Genomic DNA, 23,583 nt, shown 5'->3' on the forward strand with positions numbered 1-23,583 from the left:
CGAGTACACTACTGCTTCAATTGATCGACCGAATGGTGGCGGGTCAGGTCAGCCGTGGTGGCTGTGTGCCCTTGGGTCGTGAGATGTGCCGAGGGAAGGAGTCTGGTCTTTAGGCCGTATGAGGAGAAGGAAAATTCTTGCAGGGTGATAGAGCGCCACGAGCAAGTGCCGTAGTCATGTGGACGAACCTCAAGACAGCTATGTGAGAGGGCCGTTGAAGCAGGGGTGGGGCAGTGGGAAAGCCCGTGTGCGCAGAGCCACGATATGTCTGCGCAGGCGCTACAGAAACAAGAAATCCAAGAATATGTGAACTTTTGGCGTTAGCAAGGCCTGGATAATTAGCCATTTGATAACAATGACTGATCGCGTCCAGATTAGGACGACAGCAGTGCGTCTTTACTCCTGCTATCGAGTGCTACAGCATAGCCCCGTGGTGCCGTGCAGTTTCTCACCGCCTTCCCATCATACTCTATACCATGCACCCTCACTACCCCTCGCATATCTCCCATACCCCATCACTCCTTCAACCATCCCAACTCCCTCGCCCGCAACTCCATAACGCCCACCGCAAGCCCACTATACTCAGTCAACAGCTCCATAACGTCCGGTTTGTTAAGCAAATTCATATGCTCCGCGATCGTCTTGATGATAACCTCTCGCAGGCCGCGGTCCTCAATCGGCGTAGTGCTCCAGGCGTGCTTCGCCGCGGCCACAAACTCCTCCGTGTCCCAGAACTTCGCACACGCCCTGGAGAACTTCTCGCGCGCCAGCTCCTTCAAGCCCTTGACATCGTACTTGTCTGCGATCTCGTACAGAATAGCGTGGCTGAGGAGCTGGTCCGCTTTTCCTTCTGCCGGGTGTACCGGTGGCTGGCAGGTGGTGCAGACGAAAGCCTTGCAGTTATATCGGCACTGATAGCCGCACCTGTGGTGAGGACAGACGATGCGGGATGAGTCCTGGCAGCCGCGCTCGCAAGTATGTGGGAACTCGTAATGGCAGAGCTTCCCTTCCGTGGTGCGTTCGGGCCTGGGTGGCGGCGGCTCGTGCGGAAGCGGTGGCTCGTACTCTCCCTCGTACAGGAACTGAATCATGAGCTGACGGCGACTTGGTGGTCGTCAGGTATGTCAATATTGTTCTCCGCGGATTCCTATCGCACTAGTTAGCCAGCGTCGTCTTCAGATGCGCGATCGTGGTGATGCAAGAAGACGTGTGTTTTAGCTTAATCATCTATAGTAGTTATATATTGAGCTCCCGTCGGCTAATCTTTCGACCGCGGAGATATTCCGACCGTGGATGCAAAAGTAGAGAGACATACCTTCCCAGAGAACCTCACGGCACGGGCGAAGAAATCCGCCCGTGAGCAGATAATTGCCTTGTGGACACGGTACGTGTCGCCCTTGCAAGTAATGACAAAGTCAGAATAGTTTCCGGACTTGAGAAGTCTGTCCAATGTGAGTGAGATGTCCTAGTATGTCTGGTGTATACTCGATAACTTACTCCTTGACAGAGTCGAGAATCTGGTCGCGAATGGAGACATTCATGATTGGTTTGAAGTTCGAATGGGCGAGAGAAGGGTCGGAGTTGATTGATTAACTTGAGTGTTGAAAGTGCTAAGGTGGGAAGGAATTTGGGATAAGCATAGGGTCTGATTGGTTTAAGTACCTAGGTAGAGTCGAGTAAACCTAGAGGTGGCGAACTTCCCTCGGTCAAGATGTGAAGCGAATTTCACGACCCAAGAATCAAGCATCCCGTGAAGCCCTTCAGATACCCAAGATTCCTCACCCTATTCCGCTAAGTCGCCCATCCCGCAAGCCCATGTTATCAGTCGCTATGGATTTCCCCAGCCGCACTCTACCGCCTTCTCCAGCAGGATCCCCAAAGCGAAGTCATTGAACTCCCTCATCAAGGTCTGGATTTCCGGCTTGTAGATGAGCTCCATGTGCTTAGAGATGGTGCTGCTCACGAGGTCCCTCAAGCCCTTTTTGTAGTCTGGGGTAGTAGTGAAGGCATGGTGTGCAGCTGTTGCGAACTGCGGCTCGTTCCAGAAATGCTCACAGCAGCGACTGAATTTGTCCTTGCTGAGATCCTTGAGGCCAACGACGTCGTACTTATCGGCCATCTCATACATTTTCGCGTGAGTGGGGAGCTGATCGGCCGAACCGGCGGGAATTGGACGCTTGGGCGGAGGATTGCAGATATCGCAGTTGAAGCTGTTGCAGGTCTTGTTGCAACCTCGGCCACACGTGTGATGCTCGCAGATGATTGGGTAAGTGCAATAACGCTCGCCATATTCATCGTAAGAGCAAGTATGGGGGAATTTGCTTAACCCAAACTTCTTTTTCTTCTTGACCACTGGAGTTTGAGGGGTTGCTGGGCCGGCGATTGGTGGTGGTGACGTAGATGCTGGTAGGTAGGGCTCGTATTCTCCTTCATACAGATACTGAACCAGCAGCTTCACCATAGCTGGCTCATCGTCTGGGAGATTGACCTTGCCGTCTTGCGCTTCCTATGATTCTTTAGCCGCATGCCGTCGGCGTAGATTCACTCTAAACGCACCTGACCACCAAGCCTGATAGCACGAGCGAAGAAATCTGCGCGAGAGCACACTACTACTTTGTGCACCTTATACTCGTCATCACCGCAGGTAATCGTAAGGTCGGAGTAGTCGCCCGCAGTAAGAAGTCTGGGTCATCGTCAGTTCTGCTGTGTCAAGAGGGCGGAACGATGGGAGTGTGGACGTACCCCTTGACCGAAGCTAGCAGCTGGTCGCGCGATGCCTTCGCCATTTTCGTGTGCAAGTTGGTGTTGGGCAGATGTGGGGAGGAGAAGGTTGAGGGGCAGGGAGAAATCGAAGGAGATAATGTAGGGTGCGCGGGGCATAAGTTTCTCGGTCCGTGCTGTAGGTGGAAGGCAAGGGGCGAGGAATCTAAGCGAGGCAGGCGCGGAAGGAACGAACAAAGAAGGCATAGCATACTTGGAGTGAATGTACGGCTCCGCTAAACTACTAAACCTTTTAATAGTACCTCTTTAACCTATAGATTAGAAATATAGTATCTTTTTTACTAGTACTATATATATAGTATGCTCGCATCTTCTTTATAACGAGGTCGAGCGAATCGATGACTGCGCGCAGTCCCCGTAGAATGTGCTCTGATGAGAAGCTGCCTGCTTGGCGTCCACACACCGGGAGACCGAGACCGCCTTTTCGGGCCGGCTATTCTTCAGCAATCCCCGCTACATAAGAGTCTACTGGAGATGAACCCACAACTCATGATAATCCATTAGAACGTAGTGCCTTAGGCGGAGCTAGAGTATGTCCATAACACGCATACAATGCGGGCCTCCACGTTCCAACGAAGCCTTGTAACCATTCCATCAACAGCTATCCAAGTTCACCTCCCCTATGCCCACATCAACGCCGACCCTGCGCCCACTTTTGCATGATCACCTCGAAAGCCAAGCCATTGAACTCCCAAAGCAAAGCTTTGATCTCCGGTTTGATTATCAGTTCTAAATGCTGCCCGATGGTTGTCGAGATGATATCGCGTAGACCCTTGTCGTGATCTGGAGTGGTGGATAAAGCATGGTGCGCCGCGAGAGGGAAGGATGCGTGGTTCCAGAATCCTGCACAGGCTCGACGAAACTTTTCCTTGCTGAGGTCCTTGAGTCCGACGACGTCGTACTTATCAGCAACCTCGTACATCTTGGCGTGAGTGAGGAGCTGCTCGGGTGGACCGTTCATCGTTGGCTGTGTGCATTTCTCACAGATGAAACCTTGATAGTTGCTTCGGCATTGCTCGTCGCATGTATGATGGGGGCATACGACCCCTTTGTCGCTGTAGCTTTCGATCGAAGCACACGTATGAGGGAATTCGTAGCTGTATGCTGCCCAATAGTAAGGGCTGCGTGTCTCGGTCTTGAGGACAATGAAAGAGTCGTCCCGAATCAGTGGGTCGTACTCCGCCTCGTAGAGATACTGGATGAGCAATTTGATGATGTAAGGTTCGTCTTCTGGCAAATCGATTGTCCCATCCTGTGATTTGTAATCTAGTTAGCACAAGAACAGCCGCATAAGATAAAATAGACAGAACAAGGGAGGGAGCAGGGTCAGGAATTACCGTTGCCATGACACTTGCGAGTGCCGCACGAGGGAATACCACCGCCTTATGCACCTTGTAGCTGTCGTTGCCGCAGGTAATGTTGAGGTCAGAATATTCGCCAGAGGCGTACAACCTACAATACTGTCAGGGCTTGCGATGCTGCTTCATTCTGCGAGGATCAGTGACATACCGTTTGACCGAAGCCATCAACTGGTCGCGGTATGCCTCAGCCATTTTCGGACGTGGGTGATGTGCAGACTGCTGAGCAGTCCGGAGAAATATAGTACTGTGCGCGGGGAGCAAGCTTTTTCGTCTATGCAGGCAAGCGCGGAAGGAGCAAACAAAGCGGGGAGAGCATGCTTGGAGCGAATGCACGACTCCGCTAGGAAGCAAACATTGAAAGCGCTAGTGATCCAAGAGGAGGTGATGCGAATCTCATTACTGATGTTCGGCCTGGATCATAGAGGAGCTCGTGGAGCTATTGAAGCCATGAAAATTGCCGCTTAAGTCGGGCAACTTTCCTCGTACCCTGAAGCTTCCCGCCAACTCCTGTTCACGGCACCAAATTGCTCCATTGCTCACATCCACTCATGTTCCTCCGCCTTCTCCATCAGTAGCCCGAAGGCGAGCCCGTTGACCTCCTTCATCAGCGTCTCAATAGCAGGGTCCTTCAGCAAGGACATGTTCTTCGAAATGGTCTTGCACACCACGTCTCGAAGCCTTTTATCTTTCTCAGGCGTCGTAGAAAATACGTGATACGCTGCCGTGGGAAATGTAGGGTCGTTCCAGTAACGGCGACACGCGAGATCGAACTTGACCTTGCAGAGCTCCTTCAAGCCGGTAACGTCGTACTTATCAGCAACCCCGTACAGTTTGGCGTGTGTGAAGAGTTGGTTGGCCTCTCCGCCCATTGGAGGCGCGCATTGCTGGCAGATGAAGTTGATACAGGTGTAGCCGCAGTGATTTCCACAGTAGTGATGAGTGCAGACGTTCCGGCTTCCATGAGATCTGTGGCAAGGGTATGTGCCTTGGCTGCAGGAATGAGGAAACGAGCTCAATGATCCTCCATCCTCCATCGCCGTGTGTCGATAAGTCAATCGGTAGGGTTGGCTCGTACTCAGCCTCATACAAGTACTGAATAAGCAACTTGACAATAGCCGGCTCGTCCTCAGGCAGGTCGATCTTGCCGTCCTCGGCTTCCTGTATCTCCACGGTCTTGGCGAAGAAGTCGGAGCGACCACAAACTATGTTCTTATGCACATTGTACGTATCGCTGCCGCAAGTAATAACCAGATCCGAATGTTTACCCGAGACGAGGAAGCTGTTCACGGTGAGCAAGATGAGCACGGTGAGCCAAGTCTGGCATCCCAGTCGCAGATTCAGCAAGATACGTACCCTTTGACGGTATCCGGGAGCTGCATCTGCGATGCTTCCGCCATGCTGCGCGCAGTTGATGTCGAGAAGGCGAGGGGGCGAGAAGTTGAGGGGGTGAGAAGTTGAGGGGGTGAGAAGTTGAGGGGGTGAGAAGTTGAGGGGGTGAGAAGTTGAATGTGCGAAAAGAGCAACGAGTTCAGGTCAGGTAGCTCAGCGAGCGGCGACGCCAAGTTTCTCCGGCCGTCCAACGTGTTCGCCGATGGTAAGGAGCGAAGGTGAAAGCACTGAAAACAGGTGAAAGCGATGAAAGAGATCTCGCTACTATCGTCTGGCATGACATGTAAAAGACAGTAAGGTATAGTGGTCAAGCTGCCATTGGGCGTGTTGTGAGGTCATAGTGCTGCTCCCCAGAAGACAGCGAATCCAGCTCGCCAATGTTATGATCCGGCGTATATGATGGTGTTGTTGTTGATACCTGTGCAGGGGAGGCGATTGTGTTGACGACCTAGCTTAATGCCGTTGCGCCGAAAGCATGATACCCGCCGTCGACTAGAGTCGACCTAGGCCCAGAACGTATGGAAAGCGAACCTAGGTAGGTAGGAATCCCTCAGATTGTTCATCCCGTCCACCCACCCATCCCGCTCAAGGCCAGCCCAGCTCCTCCATCTTATCCACCAAAATGCCAATACCAAGACCAGCCTCAGCTAGAAAGGCCTGAACCTCCGGTTTCTTGACAAGCGCGATGTGATCGTAGATCGTCTTGCGAACCACATCCCTCAGACCCTTATCCTGATCCACGGTCGTCGTGAACGCGTGATCAGCAGCGGAAGGAAACGCCGGATCATCCCAGAAGTGCTGGCAAGCGATCTTGAACTTCTCTTGTGCCAGCTTCTTCAAGCCTGCGACTCCGTATCTGTCTCCCAGTTCGTACATCTTAGAGTGCGTAAGAAGCTGTTCGGGCGGACCGGAGACGTTCGTTGGAGAGGGCTTCGGGCACTTCGAACACCGAAATCCACGGCAGTTGCTGACGCATGTAAGGCCGCAGAGGTGATGACGACAGACTATCCTCGCACAATGCCTATGAGGGCATGAATGCTCAGGAGCTTGAGAGTTGACATTGACGTCATCCTTAAGGGCTGGGGCCGACACAGGAGGGTTATAGTCCGCCTCGTAGAGGTACTGGATCAGGAGCTTGACGGCATGGGGATCGTCCGCTGGTAGATCAATCACATTGTCGTGGGCCTCCTGTAAGGAGTATTAGCAAGACTCATAAATAGGTTCTCTAAGAACATATGGAGCCAAAGTCTGGCTGATAAGGGTAGTGATCGCGGAAGCTCTGATCAGACACTCACCTTTCCGCCGAACTTGACAGCCTTGGCAAAGAACTCCGCGCGCGGACACACAATGACTTTGTGTACGTTGTATACATCGCCCCGGCAGGTGATAACGAGATCGCAATAGTCGCCGGCGGAATAGGCACTATTACCACGTTAGATAAAAGCCACGAAAGCGCATGCGTGAGACAACGTACGCTTTGACCGAAGCCACGAGCTACTTGCGCGATTCTTCTATCATTTTTGCCGAGCGTGCCGTGGCGCGAAGTGTTAGGTAGTTAAGAAAATATGTGCGGAAGTCGAGGCTGAAAGTGTGCGTCGGAGGCCAGGTTGTTCCGGGCACTAGGAAGCTGGTGAAATAAAGCAAGAGCGCAATGAAGTGAAGGTACGCATGAGCGGAGTTTTGAAACGTAGAGGGGTGATGTACTCCCAGGCCGTGCTATGTAAGATTGAATGGGGATTACTGTTCTCGCGCATGAAACTCACGTCCAGCGTGGAGGCCCACTGTTCTGCGAGCCCTGCTCGATCTTTGCTTCCCAGGGTTCATTGCATGCCGAAATCGAACGCCGTCACATCGGTCTGGAACTCCCCAGCACCTTGCATCTCAAAGTCCGCAAGCAAATTATCCCAATTTGACCAATTCATCTGGTCCGGATCAAACGGCGGTAACACTGGCATCGTCGTCGGCGCCTCCAGGCTAGCCACAAAGTCGGCATTCCACTGCAGTGGTTGGAGAGGATCAGCGAGTGGCTGAAGTTCGGGTGCAGCGACATTTACTATCTCCGGAGGAAACGGATCGGGCGGTAATGATGGCGCAGTCGAAGGCTCGGATGGTTGCGATGGACTAGCTGATGCTTCCTTTCTGGCTTGTCGAGTGCGTAGTACCTGTATGAAGACCGGCTCGCCTTCTGCTGGTACTCCATTCGCCGCTAGATAAGCATCCCACGCCTTGAGCGTCAGATTGCCGACTGCAATTGGAAGTGCTTTCTTCGGCTTTTCTTTTGCGAAATTTGGATGGAAGTCAAACACCAGCTTCACCTGTTTCCAGGCCTGCGCACATTAGCGAAGATTCTCGATCAATATACATAGAGTAGAGAAGGAAAATATCAGGCGAGATGCGGACTACCAGTCCTAAGCGCAATTTTTGGATACGGGGCAGGTTTGAATATGTTGATATGCGAATTGCGGGATACATACCTCATCGATATCGGTACCTTGGGTGCGGTACCTCAGCTCCGCTAGAACGTAGATGAACGCCTTCCACTGAAAATGCGAGTTGATATGCCATAAAAAGTTCTGAAGAGCCGGCGTTGTATAGGCCAGATTCTGATATATTATCACCTGCAAAGACACGCGGAACAGCATATCTTTCTCAGACTGAGGAAGCGCTCTTTCTGGGTCGCCGTGGTGGTCCGTATTATGCGCCATGAAACGGAACATAAACCCCATGGCTTTAGCGAGATACGTGCACAAGAAGTGCCATGGGACGGATTGATCGCAGTATTGGATGAACTTCCGGTCCATGAGGGCCTCGAGATCGTCGATGGCCTTGTCCTTGTCGGCTAGCGTAATTCCACTTGTGCTCAGCTTGTTCCACACGCCGTCGAAATGGTTAGCTGAGTTCACAGAACGCTTGAGGAACTCTCCGGCGTGGCAACGCATGAGATGGAACATCATTTCCGTTGCCCCCTCTCGCTCTTTCGGGAGTTCTTTCATGCTTGGGAAAAGGTCGCTATCGTTAAGATTAGCGGGTCGCTTGACATTCCCGAAGAGGACGTTTCCACCGGTGCCCGCGAGCTTTTCGGCAAAACCATCAGCCATGATGATTTGCCACCATAAGCGTCTCCGAATTTCACTTTCAAAGGGTGAGAGGCCGAGGGTTTCCGGGTCGCGATGGAGGCCGATGCGTTGGCCGATGCGTCGAGCTACACCTGTAAGGATCCATACCACTCGAGCATCATAGTTTTGGGCGCAAGTCTGTTACCCATCAATCATCATGCCATGAAATATATACTAGAGATAGTTAGGTCTTGGTGAAGGCTTACAAGGAAGAGGACCAATGCCTGCAGAACCATGAGATCTGACGTCTTGAGGAAGCTGGCGTTGACGAGCGCGTGCTGAGCTGCAGCCGTGAATCTAGGACTCACTACTGCTTTGCTCTCACCCAATATGCTGTCGCATTCAGCTGGGCTCAAGGACTCCACGGCTGCAAAGTAAATCGCAAACAGTAGGGCTTCGACATTCTTCGGAAGATCGTCCAGGTTCCCAGTGGCATTCGAGATCATTTGCTGTACTGTTGGCGTATGGAAGATTCTTACGATCGGATTAACGTTATCAAGATATGCTTGCCATAGCTTGAAGATCTGGACGGGCTGGGGGTGCAGCGGCCTACGACCATAGCGAGAAACGTCAGCAAATGTCATGAAGCAGAGAGAGCTCAACAGCGCCTTGACGGCCGACCAGGTATTAGCGCCACGGCAGCATCTCAATCTGCGAGATTTTCAGGGGTTCGAGAGGCAGGATTAAGGGAGGAATGACATATGAGCGGGGACATACACACCTCAGGCTTGTGGTCGACCTCGGGCTGCCGATAAGAAAGTTCCCGGCGTCTGGTGAGAATCCCGTTGGGGACGAAGTGTCGCCCTTGTGCTCAAACTCATCTTCATCGTCACTCGTATCATCCAGGATCTCCTTCGAATCGCGAAACTCGCTCTTGAGGCTCGTCCACAGGGCATTATCAAGATACCTTGATTTCCCATCCCCAGAGACAAGGACGCCTACGTCCGACGCGCCCGGGACTTCTGTCGACTCTTCAGGGAGGTTTCCTTCCTCGATGTCGTTCAGGCCGACGACCACGCCGTTCTCGCTTTGTTTTCTTTTCGTCCTCCCCAGCTCCTGTTTGACTAGCTCATCAGGCTCCACGCCCAGTCTGCGAAGCGCACCTTCATAGAGGCGTAATTTGGCGTGGATATCGAGTTCCCGAACTCCTTTCTTTCTGCGACGAGGCGGCGGTGGGGCCTTGTAAACACACTCCACCCTCGCTTTCGTGCAGTTTGAGCACCCGCCTGGCGCCTTGTCGCACTTGACTTTCCTTTGCGCACAGAGAACGCACGAAAAGCTCTTTTGAATAGCGCCGGCCCCGCTCCCGGCCTGCGTAGCTGCAGAGTCCGGGCTCGAAGCATTCGACGACCCGGCGAATGTATGTGCCATCTCGATCACCTCTTCTAGCGATATTTGCCTCCTCTTGCAGTTATAGTTCACAAGCAGGTAACATATCTTGGCGAAAACCGTGATTGGCGACTGGTGCCTAATGTTTGAATGGGAAGGCTTGGCTGCGGTCTTGCAGCTTCCGCAGACTAGTCCTGGGGATGGAAGAAAGCTTGAGCGTTTTCACAGTCTTTGAGAAGTTAATGTCGTGGGTTGCATGCTGATACAAGGCGTACGTAGGCTAGATGAAGGGTGGTGGTGAGAAAGTAGGTTGGCCGAATCCTACTTCGGAAACCGAGTCCGAGCGCCCATGCCAAGACCTTCGAACAGTCACCATATATACCGCTGACCTCATAAGTCCGCTAACTCAGTTAGAAGCCCTGTGGACGCTACACTAAGCAAGAACACAGAGACGGAAGGAAGTACCGGCTTATTCGTTCTATCTGCGTGCTACTCTCCCTTTATAATCCCAGCGGGACCTTTGAGATACAGAAAGATCATGTAGGACATGTACCAACCCAAGGAGATAGCGAAATATGAGTCACACAAATACCGGCGCCTAGATCCGATCCATCCTGATCCATGTGATAAGCATGCTATGAGACAATTCCTACAGAACCTTGCGCGACCTAATATGCAAGCATGCGAAGATAGTAGGGTATCAGCGCTTCCTAATAACCTGAAGCGACGGCTATGTCAGCAGGATCAACCCGATCCTGCCCTGCTCAGTGCAATGACTCGACGGCTTACAGCCATCTACTCGCGAGCGACGCGCTCCTTGAACTCCTCAAAGAAGCCCTCCATCTCCTCAGCGACGAAGTCCTCAATTTCGGCGGTGAGCTTGTCGAGCTTGTCCTGGAGATGGTGGCCGGTGCGGCCAGCGGAGGACTTGGCCTTCTCAAACTCGGACTGGATGTCCTCCTCGATCTCAGAGAAAGAAGGGATGGTGATGGTAATGGAGTCTTCCTCCTGCTCAACAGCCTTGACGTTGTAGCCGCCCTTGTTGACGATGTCGGTGTAGTTGGAAGAGCCACCGCCGTTCCAGGCGAGGACGTTTTTGGTGTTGCTTGGGACGTCAGAGAGGGCACCAACGGTACCGATTGAGATGAGGCTGGCCTTGAGTTTCTTGGGAGTGATGTCGCCGACGGCATAAGCGGAGTCCTTGGAAGGCTGGAGCGAGAGCATGTAGGCCAAGAGACCAGCAATGTGGGGAGAAGCCATCGAGGTACCGGAGATAGTGTTGGTCGCGTGCTCAGATCCGATCCAGGTAGACAGGATGTTCAGTCCAGGAGCGAAGATGTCGTTGCACTTTCCATAGTTGGAGAAGTAGGCACGCTCATCAAGGAGAGTGGAGGCACCGACCGTGACGGCGTTCTCAGCAGCAGCGGGGGAGTAGTTGCAAGAGTCGGCGTTGTCGTTACCGGCAGCGACAGCGAAGTGAATGCCAGCGTCGACGGCGGCATTGACGGCGAGATCAAGGGTGGTGGACTTGCCGCCACCCAAGCTCATGTTGGCAGCGCTACCCTTGAAGCCCTTCCTCTTACCCTTCTTGGCGGCCTCGACCTGCTCGTTGTGGGCCTGAACGGCGTACTCAACACCCTTGACGACATCGGACATGGTGCCGGAGCCGTTGGAGCGGAGCACCTTGACAGCATAGACGCTGGCCTTCTTGGCAACACCGTACTTCTTGCCAGCAACAGTGCCAGAGCAGTGAGTGCCGTGGCCGTTGCCATCCTCGTCGGCGTCACCCTGCGGGATGGTCTTGCCCCAGTGAGCACGGCCCTCGAAGTCAACATGCTTGTAGTTGGTGCCGGTATCAATGACATAGACGTCAACGCCCTCACCGCCGTCGGCAGAGTAGAGGTACTTGTTCCAGGTGCCGAAGCTCAGCGAGTCGCGGTGCGAGATACGGGCGAGACCCCACGGGGCGTTTTTCTCGGTCTCGTAGTCGTCGCTGCTGCCCATAGTGTGGACCTCGGAGTCCTTCTCGATGTAGTCGACCTGTCACAGCATCTTCGTTAGCATTGGTTCGGTTATCTGATGCTGGCACCTGGATACGGTATCACGTGCGATTGCGACGTATTGCGTGGCGGCTGGGCGGAGTTGCCTGCGGAGATAAGGCCAGCTCGAGTGGAGCCGCCATCTCACGCAGCAGAGCGCGGAGCGCACGACTCCGACTCTTTCCGGCACGAGGTTGCGTTGCAAAGCGCAGAACAAAGCGCCGGTGCAAGGAGAATGGGAGATAGGGATGGGGTTGGCTCACGTCAGGATGCCTCCGGATGGCCTCAAGCGTCTCATCGTCAAAGTGACCTGAGTAGCCCATCAACCCCCCAACAATGTTATAAGTGTGCTTGAGGCCGTCGAAGACCTCGGACGTGAGGGGGAACTGCGATCGCTTGCGCAGCTCCATGCGCTCGTCCTGGTTCTTGGTGTGGATGCTCTGCACCCACTCGTGGTGGCTCTGGGCAGCCTCGTGCTTGACGTGCTTCTTGAACACGACCATGTACGAGTTGGGCACCTCCTTCGCATGCGTCGAAGAGAGGACGGGCGCGGCACCGTTGTGGATGGTGCCGACCTGGAGGAGAGGCGATGCTGCGGCCAGAGCCGGCAGCAGCGAGAGAGCGTACCTCATGATGGCGGGCGTACTCGCGCGGCGAGTGCTAACAAAGAAATGAAGAAGAGAGGGGAGCAGCGATATGAGAAACGAGAATAGCGATGATGGGAGAGGGATGGGGAGTGTTGGGGGGATGATGAGTGGTGGGAGGGTAGCTATGGCGACGCTGGAGCTCTTATCAAGGCCGAGGCACGGGCCACTACTGGTCTGACGCATGACCTGCCGCCCTGGTTGGCGCCTGCCCGCGGCTGTGCGACGAGGCTGGGGTGCTAGCGAGATGCGGTGCTGCACGCATCCAAGATGCCGCTGCGAGTCTTCAGGAGTGGCGATTCCTCCGCTGCATGAAGCATTTCATATCATGGAAAGGCATCCTGCGTTGGTGCGATGCGTTATCGCAGCCTGGCGTCGCTCAATCTTCGGTACAGCAGCTGCGGTAGACGTGAGGCGGGCTTTCCGAATGCGGCGAGGACTCCCCACCGAAGCTCCGCCGCGTGAACAGCCTCACCGTCAGCAGCACGAGCAGCGCGCGTGAGGCAGATACACGGTAGGACAGAAATCAACACCTCTTCAGGGAGAGCGCCCATACTCTCTGTGCATCCTCGATCGCGAGCCCGATCCATCGCCGTCTGGGGCGGCTGCCTGGGGGGCCCCCGTTGTTAGAGATCAGGGTCCAAGCTCTCTACCGTTTTAGCAACATCCACTGCTCACTCAAGCCCTCCCCACGACGTAATCAGTCTGCTACGCTTCGGCTCACGTCTTTCACACCCCGAGTCTAGTATTACTTTCACTGCACGCCCCGACTGATGCGGCGAATCTCTACCAGAGAGACATGACTCTCTATTTCTCCCCGCAGCCCCCTCCCACAAATCTATCCAGCGGCGGAGAACTCGATTGAACATGGCCACCGCGCGCCGCCATCGGTCGTCCACGGCCGCGTCGAGGATCCCGCCCATGAACAACCAGATTGCCGAGCTGCGCAGTCTCGCCGACGAGCTCATCCGCGCCTCCGAGACGTCCCCGCCGACGCCCGACGTGCTCCAATCGCAGAGCAATGCCCTCCGCCGCATGCGCCAGCTGCTCATAGAGTCCCACGAGCACACGCAGACCAAGGATGCCTTTCGCCATGTGCGCGGCTTCGACGTGCTGCTCCTCACCCTCCGCTCCATCTCCGGCTTCTACAAGCCCGCCGACCTGTCCCCGCCCGACCGCATCGACTTCTTTGAGGTCATCAAGGGAACATTGGATGTGCTGTCGGATGCATTGAACGAACACTCGGGCAACAGGCGCTTCTTTGCACAGCGGGTCGAACAGGGTGGCTGGAGCGCACTCGAGCAGGCTTTGGGCAGCACCGGCATCTTCGGTGGCCAGTCCGAGAGCAAGCGGGACGATGCAGGCCAGGAGCAGTTGTTTGGCTGCCTTTTTGCATTCGCACTGGGCGAGGAGGCCACGACGCGCATATTCAGGGATATTGACAAGAAGGTCGGAGAAGCCCAGCCGGAGCAGGAAGAAGCGGAGCCGCAAGAGAATGGCGAGCAGACGACGGAGATTGTCGTGTCCAGCCCGCGCTCCATATACAGCGACGTCGACGTGGACCTGGATACACTGCGGAGCCTGATAAAGAATGTCTTCAGCGGCAATGAAGTGCTGCAGAATCCAGACATTGTCCCAATCGTTCTTCATTTCTGGCTGGGTCTGTCCGGCGAAGATGCTCCTGGGACGCGGTCGAAGCCGCTCTCTGTTTCGGTCCTTCTTGCCATCCTGGAGATAACGACACTGTCTTCGTACAACAAAGCAGCCCTGCATGTCACGGGCGTGCTCACCATTATCCTTCCGCTGCTGTTCGATAACAAATGTGCGCCTGTGGAAGCTGGCCTGCTCAGAAATCTGGCGGACAGCTTAGTAGAGTATGGCATCAACCGGTTAGACGATGCATACTACCTGTTCCGGAAAGCTTCAGTGTCGGATCAAGCCGCCGAGTTTCTCCACCAGGGCATGCGTACGTCGCGCGGGCCTCCGTTCATCCAATTCGATCTCTCATTACACGGTTTTAGCGCTATAGAGCTCCCCGACATCGGCCGCCCCTTCCCTCCTGTCTCGCCCGGCGGCGGATACACGTTTACTGCTTGGATACGGGTAGACAAATACGACCCTGATTGCCATACCACCATCTTCGGTGCGTACGATGATACCCAGACTTGCTTCATGATGGCGTATTTGGAGAAGGACACTCGTTGTTTCATACTGCAGACCTACATGGGGCACTCGTCGGGCATTGTACCAAGCGTCCGTTTCAAGAAAGCCCCACGGTTCCAAGAGGCCCGGTGGTACCACATAGCAGTTGCGCATCGCCGGGCAAAGGCTTTGGGTCTGGGTGCCCATAAAGCATCTCTCTACGTGGACGGCGAGTTCACAGAAACAATGAAGGCGCATTACCCTTCACATCCTCCAGTGTTGGACAGCAGCCAAGAAAGTTTTGCGTCAACCTCCTCCAATGGCCGCCAACATCACATCCTTGCCTTCTTGGGGACGCCACGAAATCTGGCTCCTCGGATGGGAAGGAATGTCCTCACATCGAAACTCTCCATGGCCTCCTTTCATCTCTTCTCTGAGCCATTGTCTGACGAGCTCATAGCAGTCTATAACAAGCTCGGCCCGCGATATTGCGGTAACTTTCAGGACAGACTTGGCTCTTTTCAGACATACCGAACCTCCGCGGAACTGCATGTGCAAAACGAAATTCTGCATCCCGGGAAGGAAGAACGCTCGGATATTGTCTCCGCTATCCGCACGAATGCAGGCCATCTAATGCCTGAATCCAAGATCCTGTTGAGCTTCACACCGAGCTCCGTCATGGATGATGACGACCGCAATGCCATCGACGAATCGCAACTGATTCGATCATTATCGAGAGACTCAGCACGAGCACTCCATAGGTATACCAGGATGCATGGTACGCCCATAATCATCAATGCGGCTGTGCCCTCAGTAAACGATGCTCTATCTCAAGCTCGTGGTTTTGGCCGACTATCTGGCGACGCAGTAGTAGTGGTTCCGCAAGCTCTTGATGACGCCATATGGAGAATTGGTGGCTGCGCCGCAGTAGGTCTCAAGCTGGTGCAGGCTGCGCAAACACTAGACGGTGTGTTACGCGCTGTAAAGACACTTCTCGAAGCCGTCGAAGGTAATTGGCGCAATTGTGAAGCAATGGAGCAGAGCAACGGCTTTGCTATTCTCGCAGAAGTGCTGCGTCAGAAGCTGGGATCTGGTGTCTATGGTTTGGGCATGCGGAACCCTGGAGCCCTTGACACTACCCCCGACGAATGTGAAGCTTTCGTACTGCAGCTGCTTTGCGTCATTCTTCGCTTCGTTGGATACGATGAGCAGCACCCCACCGAGTCCCTCATCATCAATCCTCTAGCGTACCGTGTTCTCTTGGTCGATCTCGAAATCTGGCGCAAGTCAATTTCTTTGGAGACACAGAGGTTGTACTATAAGCAGTTCGTCGACTTTGCCAAAGGCAGCAAGCACCATCATTACAATGCGAAGCGGTTCCACAGAATAAGTACGTCAAGCCTATTCTACCTTTGCGACCTAGCTAACACATCGACAGGAGTAGTCAAGCGGTTGACTGATGCGCTCAAGGGCGAGTCATTTACGCCTCAAACGTTCCCCCTCTTCTTGAACGCTTTCAAGGTGCTTCTACAGATCAACTTCAACGGAGAGAATGCTCGCTCTCTTTCGCTATTCGTCACCTACGCACTCCATGACAGCCGTGCCTCATACGCAAGGCGGACACTGAGGCCAAAGGCTAGCACACTTCGCCTTCGCAAAGGAACGCCTCCTATCCTGACCCCTGGTTCCACGCCGCGTTCTGCAAGCCCAAGCCAAGACCCCAGTCTGCCTCCTAGTCTTTCTCTTGCTGACCTAGGCGTCGCAATTCTTGGGCTTCTCACTGAGCTCTTATGCGATCGCGCGAATCCAAACGAGATCATTCGATTTGCGAAGAATGTAACGGGAAAGGTAGGGGCTTTCCATTTTCTATTGCGACTCTGCTGATCTTGCATAGTGGCTTCTCTACCTCCTCGCGGAATCGGATCAGCGAGTAGCTGTCTTGGCCGCAACGATCTTAGCTCGCCTCCTGGTTGCAAATGGTCCACACTATGTCAAGAAATTCGCGGAGAAGAGTGGCGGCTTTGTTCTCATGAAGAATAGGCTTCGTCACTGGTGGAACACCCCAGGGATCTGGACAATATGCTTTGCCATACTGTTCGACCGCGATGTGTCCACGATTGACTTCGAGCGCGACTTTGATGTGTTCAACCTGGTAGACATATTCATTGCCCACTCTCCGCACGCGAAACTTCGCATTGTTTATCCAGAGGTCTTCTCCGTGATAGCCGCAATGCTGGACACAGGTCTGCGCACGATCGTCCGTGATCCCGGTAATGTGGAGAATGAACCACCGAAAAACACCAACGGAGAGGCTTCCATGACGAGGGGAAGGCGTCGAACGATGTCTTTAAACGCAAAGCAGCCACTCATAGGTAGGTTGATGTTTCTACCTTTTGTTATCCCTACTAATCGTGTTAGATATCCGCACACCCCAGTCGGAGCGCTTGAGTAATTATGCTGCCGTACTTAACTCGGCGATCCAGTTTCTCTCCGAATTGCACTCGCGGTCTGAGTTCTTCCGCGATTACGCCTTCTCGTCGAACTACGTACAAGAGCTGCTCTTCGTCTTGTACCCAGTCATCGTGACTTCGGATTGTGTGAGCGCCGAAACGGAGCTTTTGTCGAGAGGGTCTGCTCTGACCTTCGAGGGCCAAGACGTGGTTATTCAGCCTTTATCGAAAGCCAATAGCCAACAAGCTCCTATCGTTCGGACGACGAAAGTGAACCTCTCGCCTTCTCCGTCTTCCCAGCGAGTGGTGCCTCTTCGGCGGGCTTCATCTTTTGTGCTCGTGTCCGCGGATAAGTCGAACAAAAATCAGAAGGCCCCGCGGCTGAACCCTATCCTTGATTCAAACAGCGGTCCTGCTACAATAAGAGTTGGCAGCACCGTTGTGGAGGCTATGCTTGAGGTTGTCTTACTTGTTTTCCAGGATCAACTATTCAACAGGAAGGATTTCCCTGGCTTCGGACTGTTCATGAAAACGCCACCAGGCTTTCAAGAGCATCAAGCATACTTTGAATCCTACATCCTTCGGCAGGCTATCTCCTCCGTTACGAATGCGCTCCAACTGGATCAAAAGCTCCTCCACGAGCCTCGAGTCCTCACGAATCTATCGCGGTTTGTAACTCACCTTTCCGAGGCTGTTTTCGAAGGCTGGTTCTTAGATGGGGCGGAGCCGCTGCTTGATTTCGCGGGGTTTTTGCTCGAATATCTTGAACGTCCGGATATCTCCAGGATCAAGACGGTGCGTTTGTGTACCCAGGCGATTGGCATTATCCGAACAATCTTCCTCAGGCTCGTACTACTTCGTCTAGCGGAACCCGATAGTTCCGAGGATAGCTCCGACACTATTCGCGTCATCGGGAAGATGGTTTACTGGCAGCCAATCATCCTATCTACGGAGAATACCGAAGGCCTTTTCTTACGGCTAATCTGCTACCTATTGTATACGAAGCTCTCATCTGCCCACGAAGAGGTCCGATTAGCTGCGGCAAACTTCTGGCGGCTTCTTCTCGTGCAGAAGCCGGAAGACACGTCCGCGATCCTGAGTCATGCCATCCATACGGAGAAGAAAGATCTATACGATGGCTTCCAGAAACTAATGGAGTTGGATAACGAGACTTTCCTCCTCTGGTTCGACAAGAACAAGACGGACTTGGACAGCTTCTTCTATGGCACCATGACTAAAACGTGGGAGGATTTCGCGCAAGAGCAAAACAAGCGAACCGAAGATACTTCACAAAAACGAATCGCGAAACGACGAGAGAAGCTCAAGCAGTGGCAGGCAGAGGAGCTCATGAACGAGAATACTTGGAGCCAGCATGAGAACTCGACCAGCCACTGGCGATCCAACATCCATGCTTCAGAGCGCATCAAGCATCAACGGGTACTACAGGATCAGCAAGAGAACGCTACGTTTCTAGCAACCGTTATGGCTAAGCTTGAGCGGCAGTTGAGAGGCCCATGCGCATTGTTTGAGGATAGCCCGATGCCAAAGTGGCGCCTTGACGAGACGGAGGGTCGAGACCGCCAGAGAATGCGCACAATCATCGACAACACCAGTCGAGACCAAGCCTACCAGCCAAAACGCAAGGATACGGACCCACTTGGCCGCGACAGATTACGGCTCGATACCGCCGTTCCCACTATTTCCACTAAGGAAGCTGTTGGTGCAACTCCTACAGCCAGTGCCAGTATGAGGCCGTCATCTGCCCTGGACTCAAAAGAAGAGCCAAAAGAGGAGTCGAACTCCGATAGCGAGGAGGACTTCGAGATGGTAGAAGCCATGTACGAAGACGAGGACGGTTTCGAAGACAAGAACCGAAAAGTGATGAGGAGCCTAAACCGCGGCGATCAAGTGCAGTACGTGTGCAACATCTCCCGCGTCGTTGGCCTGGAGGCTATTGAAGGGCTGCTTATCGTGGGCAAAGACTGCCTATATCTCCTGGATGATTTCTTTCAGAGATCAGACGGTGAAATTGTACGAGTCTGGCAAGCACCTGCAGACGAGAGGGATCCCTACGTACAAGTCATTGCAGGCAAAGAAGCCGTCACCAAGCGACCTCCGCCCAGGAGCCATGACGAAGCAACCAGGAATTGGAAGTGGAGCGAAGTTATCAGCATCTCCAAGCGCCGCTTCCTCCATCGCGATGTTGCCATCGAAGTCTTCTTCGACGACGGTCGCAGCTACCTCTTGACAGCTATATCTAACAACGCGCGGAACGATATCCATTCACGCCTCATCACCCGAGCGCCGCATGTCGTCAAGCCAGAGCTACTTGGCAACTCTGAAATATCCTGGCGACTGGATTCGCTTCGCAATCCTGAAGAAGCGCCGCAGACGTTAGGCTCTAGGTTCGCATCTGCTTTCAGCTCTGTGTCCTCTCATCCTGTCACCAGGAAATGGATAAAGGGAGAAATCTCAAACTTCCATTATCTCATGTTTGTTAATACCCTCGCCGGACGGACGTTCAATGACCTTACTCAATATCCCGTATTCCCGTGGGTCATTTCAAACTACAAAGACACGGAGCTGGATCTTACAAACCCTCGTAATTTCCGAGACTTGACGAAACCAATTGGGTGTCAGAGACCGGACCAAGAGCTTTCGATCCGCGAGAGGTTCAATTCGTTCGCAGAGATGGGCGATACTGAACACGCGTTCCATTACGGAACGCATTATTCCTCAGCTATGACTGTAGCGTCCTACCTGATGCGGCTACAACCTTTTAGTGCGGCGTTTTCACTCATCCAAGGAGGCACATGGGATCATGCAGACCGCATGTTCTACTCGATACGGGGCGCTTGGGAATCAGCATCAGAGAAGAATATGGCCGATGTGCGAGAGTTGACGCCCGAGTTCTTCTTCCTAGCAGATTTTCTTACCAACGTCAACGGCTACGAGTTCGGCCTCCGTGCCAGCGGCGAGCGGATCGATGACGTTGCACTCCCGCCGTGGGCTAAAGGTGACCCTGCAATATTCATCGCGAAACAACGAGAGGCATTGGAGAGTCCATATGTCAGTCAGAACCTGCACCACTGGATAGATCTCATCTTTGGGTATAAACAGCGCGGAGAAGCTGCCATTGAGGCTGCAAACGTCTACCACTGGACGACATACCAGGGCGCCATTGATCTCGACTCCATCACCGACGAGAAAGAGCGCGCTCAGAAGATCAGCATCATCAACAACTTCGGACAGACACCCGTCCAGATCTTCCAGCGTCCGCACCCACAAAAGGAAGAACACGCCCCCAAACTCCGAAAGCTAGACACAGGAGCCGAGGGTCTGCACCGTCTACCAATGACGCTCCTCGAGGCTAACGACCGTGTCTCCTCGCTCGCCTACATCACCAAGAGCGACAAACTCCTCTGCTCCGCTCCCTTCCGCCACAACATCCCGCCCCATTACGACCGCTACATGGAATGGGGCTTCACCGACGGCAGCGTCCGCTTCTATGACTCCAACTCCAAGAAACTGGTCGGCCTGTTCGAGCACCTGCACTCGGGCCAACTGACCACCTCACTCTTCGTCGACGGCCGCACGCTTATTACTGCTGGCACGGACTGCACGGTCGCAATTTGGAACGTCATCAAGGGCGAGAAGGGAACCGTCGAATTACAAAACGTCACGACGCTCTTCGGCCACAAGAGTCCGGTCGTCACGCTGGCATCATCCCGCGCTTTTTCCGCGTTCCTGTCCGCATCTTCCGATGGTCGCGTCTTCCTCTGGGATCTAAACCGCTCGGAGTTCGTACGAGAGCTCGATCTCGGACCGGCCCAGAAGCGCAATCCGGTGCCTGTCCAAGCGGCCAGGATCAACAATGTCACAGGGCATATTGCGCTAGCTTGCGGACCGCGGCTTATCGTCACGACGTTGAATGGCAAGGTGTTACTGGATCAAGATGTGTCTGATAAGGGAGAGGATGATGGCGAGGGGATTACGGCGGTAGCGGTCTACGAGGGCGTCGGAAATGAGTGGTGTGAGCGCGAGTTGATCTTTACCGGACATCGGAGGGGCGTGGTGAAGGTCTGTATTTCTCCTCTCCTCTTCCTTCCCTTCCCATCCCCACCAGATATAAACTCCAAACAAACAAAGCACTAACAAAGAACCCGCAGATCTTCCACCTAACTCCCTCACCTCCTTCCGCCCCACCGCCCGCAAAATGGACCATCAACCTGATCAAACTCCTCAACCACACCGACGCCTCGCGCGAAGACGGCTCCAACTTCGCGGCGCCAATTACCTGCATCTTGCCCATGCCGCATAACGTCTACACTGGAGATGAAGAAGGCAGAGTGGTACGTTCCTTTTTCCTTGATCTCGACGAGTGGTATAGCAGGAAGCAAGGCTTCGAGGGGCAGGTAGAGTGGAAGGGTGGCGCGCATACCACTGCTGTCTGGGGAGGTACTGGGGCCTTGATGGGGAGGCTGAGGAGACGGTCGAGCTTCTAGGAACTGAGAGTGTGTGGTGTTTGGGGCTGATTGAACTTATCGAACTTTCTTTCTTTACTGGCGGGGTAGCTGTGCGGTGTTGTGGTTAGGCGTTGTGGTGTTGTGCAGTTTTTTTTTTGTCTGCCTGTTTTGCTTTCGTCTGTCCGGGGCTCTGATGGAATCTTCACGTTCCATCCCGTCCCATCGCCATGGTGAGCGGCGCCGCTTGCTTATGCCAACTCCCCTCCACTCCATTCCATGGGAATATTTGCTGACGATAGCACAATAGTATGAGTGGGATTGCGTGCATCGGCATGCGGGACACTAGCCTAGGTTAAACTAAGGTCCCATCCCACTTAACGATCGGTTGAGTGCACTTTTGGCATACCAAGCAAGAAAGAAGACGGTGACCGGTTCGTGCTTAGTTACGTAAGTAGGGGCTTTGCACCGCATATAAGGGGAAAAGTGCTCCTTGCTTGCTTGCTTTTGCATGTTATATAGTTGCTTGGTTGAGTGATGTTCAGGCGCGTTGCATTAGCTGGTTGGCTGGATATTCGTTGTTTATAGGTAGCATCGTTCAATGGATATAGAGTCGCATGTGCAACTGTGTAGCGTATCTGAGTCGAGAGAGAATGGGGTGCAAGATGAGGGGATAGTGAGTGGGTGAGTGAGTGAGAAAGTGGGTGTCTGGCCTTGCTTCTCTGCCGCCGTGCTGCAGCACCTCGGCGGGTTTCAGAGGGGCGGAATGAATGAATGACTTCCGAAGATCGCGCCAGGATATTGTGATTCACTCACTCCGGGGATGGTGCGCTCATCTACTTGCCCCGGTACGACCTGAATAATCATACTACAGTCTAGCTACACTACTCGCTATACGACGTCGTCAACGCCCAACTCGGCCGCCCTTTCCATCCCTCTAAGCCTCTCTGCACACGCCTAAGCACTTCCATCGCCATTCTCTCTCCCGCCTTCCCGTTCCTCGGCCGTACGCGGCTCTTTTTACTCCCTCCTCCTTGTCTCAAAGCTTCGGTTGCGCGGCTAGCACGTCCAAAAATACCTCCCGTGGTCCCCCGCCTATTAACGTCGAAAATTCCATGCACCACTTCTTCAAATGCGACCATATCCCAAGTGCAATGGAAACGCACGCCTTGAATAGCACAGCGGGCTTATCTCATTAGCGGCACAATGTCGTGCACGGACGTCAACGTGTAGGCCTGCAAGTGGATCCGTAGATGTTCGGACGAGGCATCGAATCGCGAGCACGGACAGTTTGGAATCGGGAAATTTGTGCTGACAAGGCCCCAGAGCGCGTAGATTTGGTTCAGCGACCCTGTGTGGGAGGGAGCACTGATTGATGTCGAGGTAATGCAGGAAAGGCTTGAATATGAATTCCTCAGCGTTCTCAACTTTACTGCTCAGAAAGCGGGAGTCGGGGTCCTGATACGGTGGGTGATGGTTAGCGGCGAATATGTGTCGGGATAGTTAGAGAATTGGAGAGCTTACTTTCCGCTCTTCTGTAAGGCCGATGAATGATGTAAGGTGAGGAGAGTTGCCGGCTATGAGTACGGCTTTGTGTGCTAGGCAGCAGTGGCTTTTGCAGGAGATGATCGAGGCGGAGTCTGCGTCGATGGGGGCCGGACTTGGGTCCTCGTCTGAGAAAGAGCTTTGAGAGAAGTTTTGAAGTCTTTTATGGCCATGGCGAGGAGGAGATTGAGTGGTTGTGGGCGAAGATTTTCGGCTCGTTATCGATCAAATACGAGGAGACGAGTTGGCTTCGCCTTGATTGGCGCTTCGAGTGGAAAGGAACCATCCCGACTGTTGGTGGACAAGGTATCCCCAAGCCAGCTA

The 23,583-nt window shown here is 53.8% G+C and overlaps 6 protein-coding genes across 6 annotated transcripts; 1 reads left to right on the forward strand and 5 right to left on the reverse strand.

Moving 5' to 3' along the window:
• Window positions 1-515: 515 nt before the first annotated feature.
• Window positions 516-2,809, reverse strand: BU26DRAFT_592541 (uncharacterized protein; the record flags this gene model as incomplete). The annotated part of the gene is made up of 7 exons (XM_033834839.1): window positions 2,743-2,809; window positions 2,557-2,683; window positions 1,856-2,506; window positions 1,498-1,517; window positions 1,316-1,442; window positions 1,157-1,227; window positions 516-1,104 (listed from the first exon to the last, which is right to left on the reverse strand). The coding sequence occupies exons 1-7, from the start codon at window positions 2,784-2,786 to the stop codon at window positions 516-518; spliced, it is 1,629 nt and encodes a 542-aa protein (XP_033686375.1). The 5' UTR covers window positions 2,787-2,809.
• Window positions 2,810-3,198: 389 nt separating this feature from the next.
• On the reverse strand, window positions 3,199-5,809 carry BU26DRAFT_592545 (uncharacterized protein; the record flags this gene model as incomplete). The annotated part of the gene is made up of 6 exons (XM_033834840.1): window positions 3,199-4,033; window positions 4,119-4,233; window positions 4,291-4,386; window positions 4,683-5,108; window positions 5,218-5,421; window positions 5,496-5,809. The coding sequence occupies 6 exons, from the start codon at window positions 5,807-5,809 to the stop codon at window positions 3,413-3,415; spliced, it is 1,776 nt and encodes a 591-aa protein (XP_033686376.1). The 3' UTR covers window positions 3,199-3,412.
• Window positions 5,810-6,116: 307 nt separating this feature from the next.
• On the reverse strand, window positions 6,117-7,049 carry BU26DRAFT_563317 (uncharacterized protein; the record flags this gene model as incomplete). The annotated part of the gene is made up of 3 exons (XM_033833152.1): window positions 6,117-6,719; window positions 6,827-6,953; window positions 7,030-7,049. The coding sequence occupies 3 exons, from the start codon at window positions 7,047-7,049 to the stop codon at window positions 6,117-6,119; spliced, it is 750 nt and encodes a 249-aa protein (XP_033686377.1).
• Window positions 6,907-10,305, reverse strand: BU26DRAFT_281738 (uncharacterized protein). Its single transcript, XM_033821518.1, has 5 exons — window positions 9,369-10,305; window positions 8,854-9,196; window positions 8,006-8,785; window positions 7,006-7,858; window positions 6,907-6,953 (listed from the first exon to the last, which is right to left on the reverse strand). Exons 1-4 carry the CDS (start codon window positions 10,016-10,018, stop codon window positions 7,352-7,354), a joined length of 2,280 nt encoding a protein of 759 aa, XP_033686378.1. The 5' UTR covers window positions 10,019-10,305; the 3' UTR covers window positions 6,907-6,953; window positions 7,006-7,351.
• A 466-nt stretch (window positions 10,306-10,771) lies between these two features.
• BU26DRAFT_423143 (uncharacterized protein) lies at window positions 10,772-12,647 on the reverse strand (the record flags this gene model as incomplete). The annotated part of the gene is made up of 2 exons (XM_033823495.1): window positions 10,772-12,016; window positions 12,279-12,647. 2 exons carry the CDS (start codon window positions 12,645-12,647, stop codon window positions 10,772-10,774), a joined length of 1,614 nt encoding a protein of 537 aa, XP_033686379.1.
• Window positions 12,648-13,526: 879 nt separating this feature from the next.
• On the forward strand, window positions 13,527-21,756 carry BU26DRAFT_563320 (beach-domain-containing protein; the record flags this gene model as incomplete). The annotated part of the gene is made up of 5 exons (XM_033833153.1): window positions 13,527-16,191; window positions 16,240-16,649; window positions 16,696-17,173; window positions 17,220-21,331; window positions 21,421-21,756. The coding sequence occupies 5 exons, from the start codon at window positions 13,527-13,529 to the stop codon at window positions 21,754-21,756; spliced, it is 8,001 nt and encodes a 2,666-aa protein (XP_033686380.1).
• Window positions 21,757-23,583: the final 1,827 nt, after the last annotated feature.

The sequence above is a fragment of the Trematosphaeria pertusa genome (genome assembly GCF_010094035.1).
Source record: "Trematosphaeria pertusa strain CBS 122368 unplaced genomic scaffold BU26scaffold_5, whole genome shotgun sequence".
NCBI classification, from domain to species: Eukaryota; Fungi; Ascomycota; class Dothideomycetes; order Pleosporales; family Trematosphaeriaceae; genus Trematosphaeria; species Trematosphaeria pertusa.

Bases quoted from the DNA above. Each gene is read 5' to 3' on its own strand.
- BU26DRAFT_281738 (XM_033821518.1), bottom strand. From the start codon at position 10,018: ATGGCACATACATTCGCCGGGTCGTCGAATGCTTCGAGCCCGGACTCT. The intron at 9,197-9,368 runs GTGTGTATGTCC...CTATGGTCGTAG, and splicing joins AGGTCGACCACAAGCCTGAG to GCCGCTGCACCCCCAGCCCG. The intron at 7,859-8,005 runs GTATGTATCCCG...TAATGTGCGCAG, and splicing joins AAGGTACCGATATCGATGAG to GCCTGGAAACAGGTGAAGCT.